General features: G+C 35.9%; 1 protein-coding gene across 1 annotated transcript; it reads right to left on the bottom strand.

Moving 5' to 3' along the window:
* LOC107606264 lies at positions 2,077-3,916 on the bottom strand. The gene is made up of 2 exons (XM_016308301.2): positions 3,172-3,916; positions 2,077-3,012 (listed from the first exon to the last, which is right to left on the bottom strand). Exons 1-2 carry the CDS (start codon positions 3,795-3,797, stop codon positions 2,277-2,279), a joined length of 1,362 nt encoding a protein of 453 aa, XP_016163787.1. The 5' UTR covers positions 3,798-3,916; the 3' UTR covers positions 2,077-2,276.

Here is a 16,501-nt window from a genome sequence, read left to right as displayed (position 1 = left end):
TTGATATGGTATTACTATTTAGTTTTTTTTTTTTTTTTCTGTGGGCAGTGGCAGAGAAGAGACTATTTGAATCACGTGAGAACATAGATCATGTGTTTGTTCAGTGAAATGGTTCCTTATTAGTTATTTCTCTTGCAATTACACCTCATCACTTTCCAATAAAAGGCTGTGACAAACAAGTCCCTCCATAACACTCACAAAGGGGACCAAAACCCATGCCACACACAAACAATACAATACAACACACCATATGATCGATACTTAACTACCAAGCCTTCAATTTCAATTTTCACTCCCCTAACACGCCCTCTCCAACTCACTCACCCCCACATCTCTCTCACCTAACCTATCCTTTTACTAACATAGTAATGCTTCTCAAATTTCATTTTCCTAGAGTCTCACCACGCTCTATATACACTAACTAGGGAACAAATACATTTTCAAATTAATTAGGAGGTGAAAACTCAGGTGCAGTCGACTTCACGTGAAGTTTATAGCTAAGAGCCGTTAGATGAAAATTTAGTCAAATCAGTCAAATCATCTAACGGCTCTCACCTATCAACTTCACGTGAAGTCGACTGCATTTGAGTTTTTACCTAATTAGTATCAACCGATATTGTAAACTTAAAGATTTAAACAAGTTTTTTGTCCTCTGTTATATTTATTTTTACAACAATATTATAGAGTTAGTAAAATTTATTATTTTCAACTAATAATTAACTAACAAATTTACTAATGTAAAAAAAATTCGAATAAATAATTAATAGTATTAGTATAAATACAGTCATAACTAAAAATGCTGAATGGCATAAAAATTGTTAGTCTTAGAATTTTTTGTTCTTATTTTTATTCAACATGACAAATTAAATGTCATGTCTTGTCACGTCAACATTTAATATTTAAAAAAATTATTATTATAACATATGTGGAATGTAGTGCTATATAATTAGATGAAGATGTAATAAAGTTCCAATGTTAATATTGAAAATAAATCAGTAGAAATTCCCAATATAAAAAACCTACATGGCTACATATGACAATAAGTTTAGGTGAAAGTTTTCACCTTGAGAGATTGTATCCTAACTAACCAATGTTCACCCACCATAAACCTACTCTGGCTACATTCATAAAGACATAAACAAATGGCATTGTTATTAATATTTGACTATAAGTGGGTTTCTTTTTAAGCTTTGGTTGTATCTACTAAAATATGTATTTGGATATGAGATTGGTCCCTGGGGGCAGTGGGCAAAGTTTGGTGCCAAAAGTGATGGCATGGTATGGTATATCATAAAAATGCATTGGACCACCCTATACAGCACACATACACATCAGTGCGCCACCACCAACCTCAATGCTCTGTACCCTACAAATGCGCTGCCCAATCATCTCACAGTAATGATTATTAATTATTTGAATAATTAAACCATATTTGAAATGAATTCATTTTGCTGGCGCTCGTGCACCAAAGAGAATCCGATATGAATTCAAATTAGTAAAAAATTAGAGTATTATAGTAATGTGCGTAATGCATACGTGCTTTGGTGGCAAGTCAAGGTTGGAGTAGGAGGTAGCACTTTACGGTTCCCCGCCAATTATTAATAGAATAGCACGAACCACTCCAAATCCCATGAGTTATGCCACAAGAACTCATATGATTATGTGCCTAATTTCTCATTATTTTATATCCCTTAAAGCACGCCGGAACTCAATCTGAGTCCGCACGTTACACTGCGTTACAGCTAGCTATCCCCCATTACCCTATTGCACGCACGTATGTACTACCGCTATTCAAAAAATCAAAATTCATTCCCATAAACCCTCATTAATTACTCCACCACCACCACTTTAACAGCTGTATTAAGGAATAGTAAAAGTCACTACTTGGTAGTAATTCGAAATGAAGATTCACGTGTCTGTCCGTGCTAGTTCATGCTTGTAAATTTTACTTCCCTTAAACAGAATCATTGGTATGAATATCCATATCAATGTACTAACAAAGCAATGTATTCCAAAATTACCAATGCTTACAGCTAAAAGTGACTCCAAATATATACAGAAAAACATTTTAGAAAAAATAGAAGACTATGACACACGTGAGTGATGAGTCAGTTCAAGAGTTGTGCAAAAATTACATATACGTAATAACAAGAAAAAAAAAATAAAAAAGCTTTTTCTTGATTTCCCATAATTGACGAAAAAAAAGGGAGAGAAAATCAAAGAAAAAAGCCACAACGACAGGGGGCAAAAGCACGAAACGACAGCGCAATGCGGAATCAGCCAAGCGACTCCATTTGCTGGCACAGCTCCTTCCTCAGCCGCTGAGAGAAAAGCCTGCAGGCATCCACGCTCAGATCAACGGCAGCGGCCAACGCCACGAACGCCGCTGCATCCTCCGTGCAGTTCACGTGCGGAACGCTAACCTCCACCGTTGGCTTGCTGCACCTCCCTTCACCCTCCACGCTCGCCGACATCACGAACCCTCTGTACATGCAATAAGGCCAAAGCCCGTAACCATAGTCGCCGCTACTCCTCGGGCTGCACACCGGCGACGTCGCGCTCCCCGGCGTGGCGCGACCGTTGGAACCGCCGGACCCGACGCGCGAGCTTAAATCGATGACGAACTTCCCTCCCTTGTTTGAACTAAGCGTTGACTCGGCAAGGACTATTCCGGCAGCGCTCATGCCGCCGTTCGTGTCTGGAATAAGCTCGAATCGATAACCGAGGCCGTCGGAGCCGCCGCGCTCGCGCCACGCCTCGAGTCTCCCCCACGGCTTCCACGTACCATCACCGGGCCGAAGGATGAGCCACGAACCGGGGTTTGAACAGCTTACCCGGTCCGAACCGGGCGAAGCGACGAACGGCGTGACCATTGAAGCTGCCGCGACTGGCGAACCGGAGAGATCATGAACCGTTATCGACCATCCCTTACGCTCCTTCCCAGGCCGTTCTCTCTCACTCCCAAACGAGCTCAACCAGCTTCTAGAACTTCCCGCCTCCGACTGTAACGACCTGCGAGTAACAGAATTCATAACCGCCACGTTAACAAAAGCTGTTACTGTGTTCTAAAATCCCTAAATTGACCATCAAAACAGAATTCAAAGTTTGAAACTAAGTTAACTAACCAAGCACATTCATAATTCGTGAGGCTAAAAGTGCTATTGTGCTAACCTGGACCGTTGATTTCGGTCGCCGGTGTTTCTAAAGCTAAACTTGCAGGTGAAGACAGGTTGTGAAATGTTGCCTTGGATCTGAAAAACTTGCGGGCTGCATTCTGGTTCGCCGTCGAATTGGAAAACGAACCTAGGATCGGGTTCAGCCTTCACATTCAGATGGAACTGCGCGGTAGAGCCTTTGGCTTCCTTTCCCACACTGATCCACCCGCTGTGGAACACGGTGGCCTTCGACACCGTTCCGGCCAGTTGGTCGAGCGGGACAGAAACTTTTCCTAGCAGCCTCCCAGCGTTGACGCCGCAGGTGGTGCCTCTCCGGCCGGTGTAGATCGAGATTTTAAGGCAGAGCTTGCCAGCGAAGATGGATTTCCCAGCGAGACGGTCGAGATCGAGCTTTCCGAGGTGAAACGTGGCAGCGATTGGCTGAACCTGGTTATCCGGGACGTTACTCTCCGGTGGAATAAAGGGAACGACGGCGGACTGTACTGGAAAATTCTTGAGTTTGATTTTGCAGAAACATGGAGAAGAGGAAGGATGAACAAGGGAGCGAGCAGGTTTGGAAGCAACGGGAATCTTGAGTGCAAGGTTGCCGACGGTGAGGCGGACGAAGGGGCAAGGATCCATTACTGAGAAGGGAAGAAAAAATAGAGAAAATGAAAAATGCTATTGAAGGAAATGGCAAAGGGTCATGGAGGTAGTGGCGTTGGGGAGTGATGGGTTCATGGGTTTGGAATTAGTTGAAGNNTATTCTAGTGGCTGGGGAACCCAAGTTGAGGAGCGAGGTCCCCCTTCTGCACTTTTGTGGGCTCCACTTTTTCTCTCTGATATCAGCACTGGCTCTTGTGTGTGTCTCTCTCTGTGTAATCTGTTACTGTTACTGTTGCCAGTACGACTATATCTCTCTCTCTTTCTCACATGGCACCACACACACTATCCTCTCCTTCTCTTTGGATTTATCGTCATCACATTCATATTCATATTCATTCACTCCTAATTGCCCTTAACTGCCACTGCCACGCTTCGGCTTATTAGAGGTGTCAAACTGGTTAAGCTCATCCAATTAAGTAAAGAGTAAATTATATATTAGAGAAATTATTTTTAATAGGGAAGAAAATAGTATTTTGGTTAAATATTAATATTTAAAATATATTACAGTATTATAGTATTATAGAAGTATAAAAAAAAGGTGTTCAACAAACATTTTAGGTCTCGTCAGGATGATGACACATATCTAATACGTATTTTGCGTGTGCGTCTTGACAGAACGATGGAGAGTCAACACGTACACAGTCTAATACGCACACGCATCTTACGTGTTGACTTTCTATCTACAAAATTTACCCACATATAATTATACTAAATAATTTTATTTTTAACAAAAATACAAATATTTTTTTATATAAAAAAATTAGCCTATATATTAAGCATATACAATTTTTAAAATAAAAATTCAGTTCATTTAAGAGAAGTTTGTCAAATATGGTCTATTTTTTGTTTTTATTCTTTGTCAAAATAGATCATTTTAAATAAAAATTTACTTCTGGAACCAAAATATCAATTTTGAAACAGATTTTTGCCTTTTTAATCAATTATTGGATTGAAATTTAATACATTTAAGTTATGTGATTAAAATGTTAAGAATTAAAAAAATGAGAAACAAAAATAGGGAAAAAATTAACAGACTACAGATAGTTTATCATGGAAAGTTAAAATTAGAATATTAGTGTTCTAATAAATTTAAAGCACATCTTTTTTTAATTGATCTAATTGTTAACATTTATAGAATATGATAGTGAATTCTTAATTTATATAAAATTCTAAGTTTGGTAATTCTTAAAAGAATGATGTAATATTGTTATTAGAAATATGGTGTTTGCTATGGGGTATTGTATTTTTAAAAAATCTAAAAAAATTATCCTAGCAAACTGTATTTTAAAAGATTATAAATAAAAAAATAATTTATTCTAATAAATTCTTTTTTTAAAATTAAAATAAAAAAATAAATCATCTCTAACGAATTTATTTTCTGAAAATTAAATTTAAGTTTAATTATTTTATTGGTCCTATAATCTTATTAAATTTGTACTTAACTCTTTATATTTTTTAATTGAGTCTTTAAATCATTATAATTTCTTTTAATTAGGTTCCTATTGTAACAAAAGCATTTGAGTTAATAAAATATTTCATTCTCATATTAAAGATATCATGAGTAATTAGATTCTTTTAAATTGAAAGGTGTTTATCTCACAATGAAAGAAGTTATGGCTGGTATTTTATCATTCTAACAAATTGAGACTTGATTGTTTATAAATGGTGTTCTAAAATAAAGAAAATAGACATTATAAAAGTTATTAAATTTTTAGAATATTTAGAGTTTTTTGCATGCTAGAATTGCTCTTGTATTGAGCTCCGGAGATAATCTAATTTGTTAGTAGGAGAAAGAGCAAGCAGAGAATAGAAAAAAAAAATCCTTAAAAAAGTAGGGCTTGGTTCTTTTAGCAATTTTGGCATTTGTTAGAAAGAAAGAGCATCCAAGAGATATTTTTTGATGATTTTAGAGTTTAAGATTTTTAATTTTGAGTTATGTGCAATATCATATAAGTTGGGATAAGTAATAGTAAAAAACATATAGAAAAAAAAAATAATAAGCTACCTAAACATTTAAAAACTATATCAAGAAGTTAAAAAAATAAATGCATATATCATCGTCCAGATTAGTGACAGAGAAAGAAACTAATGGTGAGGGAGGGACTAAAAGTCTTCTATAGAATGGGTCAATGGCGGTGACGATAGAGGAGCACTATGACGTATTTTACGTATTTTGCGTTAGATATAATAGTAAATTCGCAACTTGTAAACTTTTTTTAATGTTTGCTGTCAATAAGAACCTAATTAAAAAAATAAGAAAAATAAGGACTTATAGAAACTTATTTACAAATTTAGTAGAATTATGGAGACCAATAAAATAACTTAACATTAAATATATCTTGTGTTTGTCTTTCTCGACTTGTCAAACTTGTTTATAAATGGCCATATTTAACTTTAATTTTAGCAACTACGACTAAATTTTTTAATTTTAATATTTTCAAAAAATATATAACGAATTTCGTATTTTACACATATGTGGAGAAATCTGACACAAATACAATTCGGCAATGTTAAATTATTACTTAAATTAAACTTGACAAAAACTTGGTCTCATCTCGCTTTACTCTCACAAAAATCAGTTTCTGTGGTTCGACTTTGCAGAAGAGAAGGCGAAGAACCTTTATTCATTGTCGATTGTTGCATTCGGCCGAGGTTACGAGTTCGCCGGTGAGGATTGGGTCCGACTTTGCACACATTGACGATGAGAACAACGGCACCTTTCCAGCGTTGTTGAAAGTAGTAATTTTTTTTAAAAGCTTGCTTTTTGTTTCGATCGTACCCAAGTAAAAATGGATTTCTCCTCATTGTGTGTGATTGAATTGAAAATCATTTTTGGGGCTAGGGTTTTGTTCCTATTGACTAATTTTTTTCGGTAATTCAAGGTTGATTCATGGCTCTGTTTTTTTTAAAGCAATTTGTTTGTATTGTGTCAATGAAGTTCATTATTTTTGCTGAATTTTGTTTTGGTATTGGTTTAAGATTTTTCGTTTTATTTGTGAAATTACCTTATGCCTTAGTTTTTCTATTGGCTCCATACCATATGTGAAGAATGGTCCCTTTCATCTCTATTTAGAAGTAATTAAAGCTAAGTTTCATAATGTCAATATTTAAAGCGAGTGGTTGAGGGCATCCAACAATCATCTTCCTCATTTGCTATAAAGAAAATAACCAATTCTTGAGAAAATCAATATGTTTCAGCATATGTCTTTTGGTGAGGCTAACTACCTGTCGCATCTTCTCAACAATTCTTCCGAAATCATTGGGATCCAGTATAGAGTTAAGTAAACTTTTCTAATTCACAAGCTTTGTGTAACACCTGACCACACTGAATCTTATGTTTAAGTCATAAGATAGAGGTGGTGAGGTATTACGACCTCTAAAAGTAATATATATATATATATATATATATCAATGAAAAGAGACAGTATACTAGGAGCCTTGAAAAATAGGTGGAACAAATCGCAAAATGAAAACTGCAACGCTCGAGGATTGGGATTATTGCAAGCTAAGGTATGCCATAATAAGAAGAGAAGAAGAAGAACAATAACAAAGGTGACAGAGAAAGAAACTAATGGTGAGGGAGGGACTAAAAGTCTTCTATAGAATGGGTCAATGGCGGTGACGATAGAGGAGCACTATGACGTATTTTGCGACAAAAAAGTTAGATATAATAGTAAATTCGCAACTTGTAAACTTTTTTTAATGTTTGCTGTCAATAAGAACCTAATTAAAAAAATAAGATGGTTTATGACTTATAGAAACTTATTTACAAATTTAGTAGAATTATGGAGACCAATAAAATAACTTAACATTAAATATATCTTGTGTTTGTCTTTCTCGACTTGTCAAACTTGTTTATAAATGGCCATATTTAACTTTAATTTTAGCAACTACGACTAAATTTTTTAATTTTAATATTTTCAAAAAATATATAACGAATTTCGTATTTTACACATATGTGGAGAAATCTGACACAAATACAATTCGGCAATGTTAAATTATTACTTAAATTAAACTTGACAAAAACTTGGTCTCATCTCGCTTTACTCTCACAAAAATCAGTTTCTGTGGTTCGACTTTGCAGAAGAGAAGGCGAAGAACCTTTATTCATTGTCGATTGTTGCATTCGGCCGAGGTTACGAGTTCGCCGGTGAGGATTGGGTCCGACTTTGCACACATTGACGATGAGAACAACGGCACCTTTCCAGCGTTGTTGAAAGTAGTAATTTTTTTTAAAAGCTTGCTTTTTGTTTCGATCGTACCCAAGTAAAAATGGATTTCTCCTCATTGTGTGTGATTGAATTGAAAATCATTTTTGGGGCTAGGGTTTTGTTCCTATTGACTAATTTTTTTCGGTAATTCAAGGTTGATTCATGGCTCTGTTTTTTTTAAAGCAATTTGTTTGTATTGTGTCAATGAAGTTCATTATTTTTGCTGAATTTTGTTTTGGTATTGGTTTAAGATTTTTCGTTTTATTTGTGAAATTACCTTATGCCTTAGTTTTTCTATTGGCTCCATACCATATGTGAAGAATGGTCCCTTTCATCTCTATTTAGAAGTAATTAAAGCTAAGTTTCATAATGTCAATATTTAAAGCGAGTGGTTGAGGGCATCCAACAATCATCTTCCTCATTTGCTATAAAGAAAATAACCAATTCTTGAGAAAATCAATATGTTTCAGCATATGTCTTTTGGTGAGGCTAACTACCTGTCGCATCTTCTCAACAATTCTTCCGAAATCATTGGGATCCAGTATAGAGTTAAGTAAACTTTTCTAATTCACAAGCTTTGTGTAACACCTGACCACACTGAATCTTATGTTTAAGTCATAAGATAGAGGTGGTGAGGTATTACGACCTCTAAAAGTAATATATATATATATATATATATATATATATATATATATATATATATATATATATATATATATATATATATATATAAATATAAAAAAAAAAACAAAAAAAAAGGAGTGATATAGAAAAAAAAAAAAAAAAAAACAAAAAAAAAACATCAAACCCTCCAAAACAGAACAAAGAAAAAAGGATACAATATACGAGGAGTCTTGAAAAACGGATAAAGTAAAATCACAAAATAAAAAGCGCAACGCTCAGGAACGTGATTACTTGCGTGTGAAGGAACAAAGATCATAAGCATAAATAAACGGATAGTAGGAATAGAGGGTCATAGGTACAAAATAACAAACTCCAAACTCAGCCTGCGAAGTTAAGGCTGGCCGGAGGATATTTACCTACATATATACATAGCCCGAAACCCAAAAATACATACATAAAATTCTAGTTCTCCATAAACTTCTAAGAGGTACAAAAGTAAAGTGAGCATAAACATACGAAGAGAGTCTATACACATATATAAATCAAAATATCAAAGTAAGCCCCAAAATGTAACCACTTCGCTTCAGAAGCTCCAGACGCCTAGCGAGGTGCCTTTCGACTTGCTTCTGAAAAACACAACATAGTATGGGATGAAAACCGGAGGTTCTTAGCATGGTAAAGGTGGGACACACACAAGATATAAGGTTTTGGAAATGTCAGAGGCAATCCTAGAACTTCAATACTCATATTATAAAACTTCAAGAATTAAAACTAAAACCATAAACAGGGGTTCTCTAAGACTTCCTAAACTTAACCAAAACTCTAATCAAGAGCCTCAAGTCTCCGCCTTCCTCCAATCCTCCAAACTCTGGTAGAACCACAGAAAACAAACAAAGCAGGTACAAATAGAATACAGATATAGCAAATAGAACATTTAGCCTATTATAATCACTTAGACATTCCTAATTAATGCCCAAGCAAGCAATTAAAATAATATGCACATGATACATGTCTGTCTTATGACTGTTGATATCAACTGTCGGTTACGTAGCCAGCCCGACATGTCCTGATAGCTAATCGTAGAAAATTAACCATGGAAAGAATTTCAAGCTGATATGGGGAAGACGCACCCCAAGCTCAATGATAACCATGGGCAGGATCCCAAGCTGACATGGGGAAGACAACACCCCAAGCTCAATATTATCCATGGGACGAATCCTAGACTGACATGGGGAGACAACACCCCAAACTCAATATATTCAATCATTTCTCATAAATATAATTTTCATTCTCAATAATAATTCATAGCTCATCTCATCTTTCCCAACGTTACCTTACTCTCTTAAGTGGTTCATATATCACTTTCATAATCTTTGTCACCTTAAATACTATCTTCTCCAACTACATATTACCTTTTAAAAATCTTCTTTCATTTCCAAGTTACTACCATTTCCTATCTTCATCCTATTACTAAGCTTTCTAACAAGATATAGAGTCAAGGGAATGAAAATAGAGGTTTAGAGGTTTGAATTTGAGCTTTAAAACACAAAATCTATTTTTGCTGAAACAGGCGCCACGCATATGCGTGGGCGTGCGAAAAACCTTGCTCACGTACGCAAGCTCCCTACTCGCGTACGCGAGAACCCCAACCCGAAAGGATTGGTCGCGTTGCGTGCAGGTGGTCGCGTACGCAACTTTAAAAACCATTGTTCGCGTACGCAAACACACTGCTCACCTATGCAAGCTGCCAAACCCAAAGCGTTTGGTTAAAAATCAGTGTTCGCGTACGCGAACACACTGCTTGTGTACGTAAGCAGCCAAACCCGAAGAGTTTGAACGTGTCGCGTGCAGTGGTTGCGTACGCAAGCTGTGCAGAATCAGCAAAATGCTGAATGTTGCAGAATTTTTAGTTTTGCCCTCTGAACTTTCGACGCGCATAACTTTTTCGTTTTAAAACATTTTCCATCCGTTCTTCGAACGGCGTAAGCTTCACGAACCAAATTTTCATATGAAATAAATTTGAAATTATTTGGGAGTCTAGAAGCCAAGTTATGTTTCGCCGAAATTTGGCTAAAAATCAGTTTACACAAAAAGCTTCAAACCTCAATTTTCTTTAGAACTAAATTCAAAACCACATTCTCAAACCTGTATTCATCACATTAACCTGCCATAGCATACCAATATAACACTAAAATCCTATTATCACACCATAATCAGTCATGCTTCAGTTTTTACTCAATTTCACCCCCCTAGAATTCCTCACTTCCACCAACAAAGTCATCAGAGTTGAAACCTATTTTGACCCCTGAAATTTTTTACCGGCCCCAATTTCGACCCCCAAAATTATAGTTATCCAATTAACACCCTCAAATATTAGACTGCGTCCCATGTTTGCCCCTGTGGCTATCTCCGTTAATGGAGATCTGATGTGGCACGTTAAGTTGACAAAGTGTGTATCCACGTGGCACCTAACTTGCTAGAATGGATGTGTGATGAGTGAATGACGTGGCAAAAGTTGAATGAACTCAATTTCTCTAGCAAAGTCTCGAACATATTGGGCTTTTGCCACATCATTCACTCATCACACATCCATTCTAGCAAGTTGGGTGTCACGCAGATACACACTCTGTCAACTTAACGTGCCACATCAGATCTCCGTTAACGGAGATAGCTACGGGGGCAAGCGTGGGGCACAATCCAATATTTAGGGGTGTTAATTGGGTAACTATAAATTTAGGGGTCGAAATTGAGGCCGGTCAAAAATTTCAGGGGCCAAAATGGGTTTCAACTCAAACATTCCATCAATTATACATAATCTATAACATTTACTTATCAAACAATACTTAATCACCATATGCGATATACTACTTCTATGTTCATAATCATCAACACATGCTCCACATATTTCATCAATCAAAATCACAATTACTAAACATTCAACACACTTAATCATTCCAACCTATCCTACGGTCTTCTAACCTAAGTTTTCACATAACATTATACATTAAATACGTGAAACCTAAACCATACCTTGGCCGATATTTTGATAAATCCGGAACACCTCAAGCGTTCCTGCACCACAAACTTATCAACAAAGCCCCTCACCAAGGAGCCTAGCTTCCAAAATCGATCTCAATTTCCAATCTAACAATATAATTACCATTAGAGTTACCTTAGGGTTCACAAATTTAGTAAGGTGACAAGGGTTAGGGTTTTTTTACCTTACCCACGGCTCAAATGAACAATACCCAACAATTCACGCAAGCTAATTTGGTCATAAAACATCAAAATTGACAAAATTTCAACACCCAATACATAATATTTTCAAAATTGGGGAAGGAGAAAATCGAAGCTGAGAAGTTATTTCCTTACCTAGTAGAGTACTGGGCTTTGTAGAGAATTTCGAGACAAACGTGTGGCCGCTGACGGCTCATCAATCGAAGCTCCGAATCAAAAGTTACGTTAGATTGAAATTTCAAGAGCAAGAGTTTTGTTCATCCCCTTTGCTTTCCACCGTTCTGCACTCTCTCTCTCCGTTTCTTATGCTGAATGAGCTATGAGCTCATGGAGGGTAGTTAAATATATTGGGCCTTGGGCTCAATACGAGCTCAGTTCGTTCGGTCCAATTTTGGGCCAAATTCTTTTAAATTGGTGTCAAAATTCTTGTTTTAATTAGTTCTACCTCACTAAATCATAAAATTCTTTTTTTTTTTTTGAAAGGAAACAAGCTCAACACACTAGGTGGAGCGTACAAGAGACATAACATGGGTTTTAGTAACACCTATGTCATCTTTAGCATAGCCATCAACAACCTGGGTTACTTTGACACTAATCCTTAAACCAACAAAACGACCTAGCAACACAGTCCACTACATTTGTTGCCTTGTTCTGAAAAATGGACTCGTTTCTACACCGCCAGATATTCCATATGACGGAGAAAAACCCCACTAACCATGTTTTCCGCGTGTCTTTCCTCGAGGGCATCGTCCTCCAGCTCTCAAAGTGCTCCTTTATGGATCCTGGGATGCTCCATGCACGACCCACATAACTAAACCATGCACACCACACTTGCCAAGTGTACTCACACGTAACAAATAAATATTGTACAGTTTCAATATCTTTGTTACACATGACACATACATTATCACTTCGTTCAATGATGCTCAAACTGCTTAGCCGATCCTTTGTATTAACTCAACCTACAAGCACAAACCATGTAAGTAGCTCTACTCGAGGAGGTACTAGACCTTTCCAGATTCCATTTGTAAATTTAGAGCTGAGGATATCTTCCATTACAGTTTGTACCTGCATAACCGGCACAAATAAGTTAGTAGTATAAATGCCTTCTTTTTCAAATTTCCACACCACTCTATCTTGTTCCCCTTCTATCAATCTCACAGATTGCAATATATCAAGCAGTCGGTTCAAACTATTAGTCTTCCATTGGTGGAGTTCCCTCCTCCACTGAAAGTTTCATACCCACTCTATCCCATCCCAAAACCCACATTTTTCGATCACGGATCCTCTGTAATTTGAAATCAAGCAGAGCCTCGGAAAGGAGTCTTTTAGCTTTTCCGACTGTAACCATGTATCTTCCCAAAACCTGGTTGATCTGCCATCATCTACTTCCATAGCCAGACCGTCAATCATCTTTTGTCTGATATGTTGCTCCTTTATTTGCAAGTGACAAATATCTCTCCACGGGCCTCCTTTTGCCGGTAAAGTTTGGGTAGACAATAACTGTTCAGGATTCAGATTATTGAAGGAGCACACAACCTTCTTCCACAAAGGACACTCCTCCTTAGAAAAATCTCCACCACCACTTAAATAGTAAAAGCGGTATTACGGATCATCGTATCTCCCAAACCTAGCCCTCCTAATTTTTTCAGTGCTTGTATCAACTCCTATTTTACAAGAGTCAACCAAGGCCTCCATCATCCTTTCCCCAAAAGAACTTCCTTTGGAATGAAATTTTTTTTGCCACTGTAACCGGCATTTTATACAAACTCAAATAGTAAGTAGGCAGACTATTAATCACTGACTTGATGAGTACCAACTTTTCTGCTTTACTAAGCACCTTTGCTTTCCACAAACTGAATTTCTCCTCCACTTTATCTATTACCGACTTTCATGTTTTAACCAGCCTCGGGTTTGCTCCTAGCTCAATACCTAGGTACTTCACTGGTAGTCTCGCCACTTGGCATCCTAATAATTGGCACATCCGACCCACCCACTCCTGGCTACAATTCACCGGTATCAAACTGGACTTGTCAAAGTTAATACTCAAACCTGACATCACTTCAAAGTACCTCAAAAGTCTCTTGTAATTTCTGACTGTCTCCTTCTCTAGCAGACATAACAATATAGTGTCATCAGCAAATTGTAGGTGTGATAACTCTATATTATCCCTACCGACTAAGAGAGAGGTAATTCTCCTATTTCTCACTGCTTCTCCGATCATCCTGTTCAAAATATCTACAACCAGTACGAATAGAAAGAGTGATAACAGGTCACCTTGCCGAAGACCCCTTTCGATCTTAAATGGTTTCGATGGTGCCTGTTAACCATTATGGAAATAGATGCTGATCTAATGCACTATGTGATTCACACCCTCCATCTTCTACCAAAACCCATCTTTTCTAGTACAATAACAACAAAGTTCCATTTGACTCTGTCATAAGCTTTCTGGAAGTCCAGTTTGATGATTGCTGATGCCTTCTTCTTCAGTTTTAACCGTTGTACAGTCTCACATGCTATTAACGCTCCATCATGTATCCGTCTTCCCTTGAAAAATGCACTCGGTGATTCCTCAACTAACCTTGGCATTACACTTCTCATCCTTCTGGTCAACACTTTTGATATGACCTTGTAGACGCACCCAACCATACTGATTGGTCTAAGATCCTTTATCTCCTTTGCGCCCATAAAATTCTATTTTCTAATTTATTTGATTAATAATTAATTTATTAACTAATTATTCACTAATTACTCGAGATTTACACTTTGGCTATAGAAACCACTGCAATTTCAATTTAAAAGATAGGGGATATATATGCACTAGTTTGAGATTAGGGTTTATCATTTAAGAATTAATTTGATTAAATTTTACAAAATTATCACGCTGGCAACCAACTAGGCGTCACGTGTCTGCTGACATGTGACTTAACGTCTCATGTCAGCTCGCTTTTGTTAACACTGTTAATAAGAGAAGTGACGAAAGGACTAACGTGATTAACTTAAAATCTTTTAAAAATATATTTGATTAAAAAAACTTTTTAGAGATCAAAATAGAGATCGTGTGATCTTTCAAGAACTAATTTGACTATTTGCTCGACAAATAAAGTTTGATTAGGTAGCAAAAAAATAATTATATTTTAGTCGATAATGAAAATACGATTGGGTGATCAGTGCACATCTTTTGGCTTAGTAAAACTCGTTGATGTTACAATTAACAATTAAAAAAAGATTATATTGCTATTTGTGCCTAACTGTCTATGATCATAATATAACACTTTGCGGTCTAATATGTTATTTTTGAGAAGACATAACAGCCTGCCAAGTGCCAATTACCAAAAGTTTAAGAAATGTTTAGTAATTAACCTACTATTATTATTAGAAAAATATACTCCTTCCTCCTCTAAAATTAAAATAACATATATTTTATACATGCCAATTAGATTTCTTTACTTTTAAGACTTTTGGCCGTTCCTTATAAAAATTGAGAGTTTAGATATGAACTATTAATAATAATGTGTCAGTAATGTCCATTTCCTGAATCCTAATCTGAATTTGTGTGGTGACAAAAGGGCGTATTTGTGTAGTTGTCACGGTTATTGCGTAATTAAGCAGTTTGCTTTTTCTTTAAAAAATTAAAAATATAACCCACAAATTAAAGAAAAAAAACCATGGGCAGATGATTTGCTGTTTTAGTACTTTTCCAATGTGCACATATTTAATAAAAAGAGGAGTGTTAGGACCAACATTTTTGTTAAATTTTGACCACCATTTAACCATCAAAAGAAAATTGAATGATTCTACACTATTAGATATAATTTTATACTATTAAAAATATCATTGATAACTAATTGATGGTTAAAAATTATAAAATCTGCTGCCCCTAAACTTTCTCTATTTAAAATTACTATAAACTTCCCCTTCGAGGATACAGAGGTGTAATAGGATTGATTCTAAACAAGGGTTTTACACTATTCAAGTGACTTTAGGATTTTCATTATATATATATTGAAAATTCATGTGCAGTCAATTTCATATAAAATTGATAGTTAAAAGTAATTAGATAAAAATTTAATCAAATCAGTTAAATCATTTAACAATTCTCCATATGAAATTAACTGCATTTGAATTTTTATCTATATATATATGGTTATGCATAACAAGATTCTCTGTTGACTAAGATGTTTTTACTAAGATGAAGATAAACGTAATGAATAACGTTGATGTAAGATTTTAAGCCTTGTTGTGTGATATTCATTATTTTTACATGATTTCACATTATTTTGTAATTAAGAGACAATAAGAAAAGAAGTTTTCTATTGTTTTTCAGTCAGATACGATAAAAGATTGTACAGGGAAAAAAATTGGATGGCTAAGGAAATGGGCTATCCAAAAGTATTATATCTGGGTCTTGCAAGAACAGTAGAGAGCTCAATATGCTTTCAACCTTCATAATAATTAAAATGGCTTCTCACGACCACAAAAATTTAAAAAAAAAAAACAGAAAGAATGGGTTTTCACTTTTCAGCCTGCAAGAAATGTGGATTAACTAATTACATAAAGAAACCCCGTGACCAAAAATTAAAAGAAAAAACAAAGAAAGAAACTCGA

Source organism: Arachis ipaensis, chromosome B07 (assembly GCF_000816755.2).
Source record: "Arachis ipaensis cultivar K30076 chromosome B07, Araip1.1, whole genome shotgun sequence".
Lineage (NCBI taxonomy): Eukaryota > Viridiplantae > Streptophyta > Magnoliopsida > Fabales > Fabaceae > Arachis > Arachis ipaensis.
Note: the sequence above shows the minus strand (reverse complement) of the source record. Positions and strands in the feature narration are given on the sequence as shown.

Bases quoted from the DNA above. Each gene is read 5' to 3' on its own strand.
- LOC107606264 (XM_016308301.2), bottom strand. From the start codon at position 3,797: ATGGATCCTTGCCCCTTCGTCCGCCTCACCGTCGGCAACCTTGCACTC. The intron at 3,013-3,171 runs GTTAGCACAATA...TGTTACTCGCAG, and splicing joins GACCGAAATCAACGGTCCAG to GTCGTTACAGTCGGAGGCGG.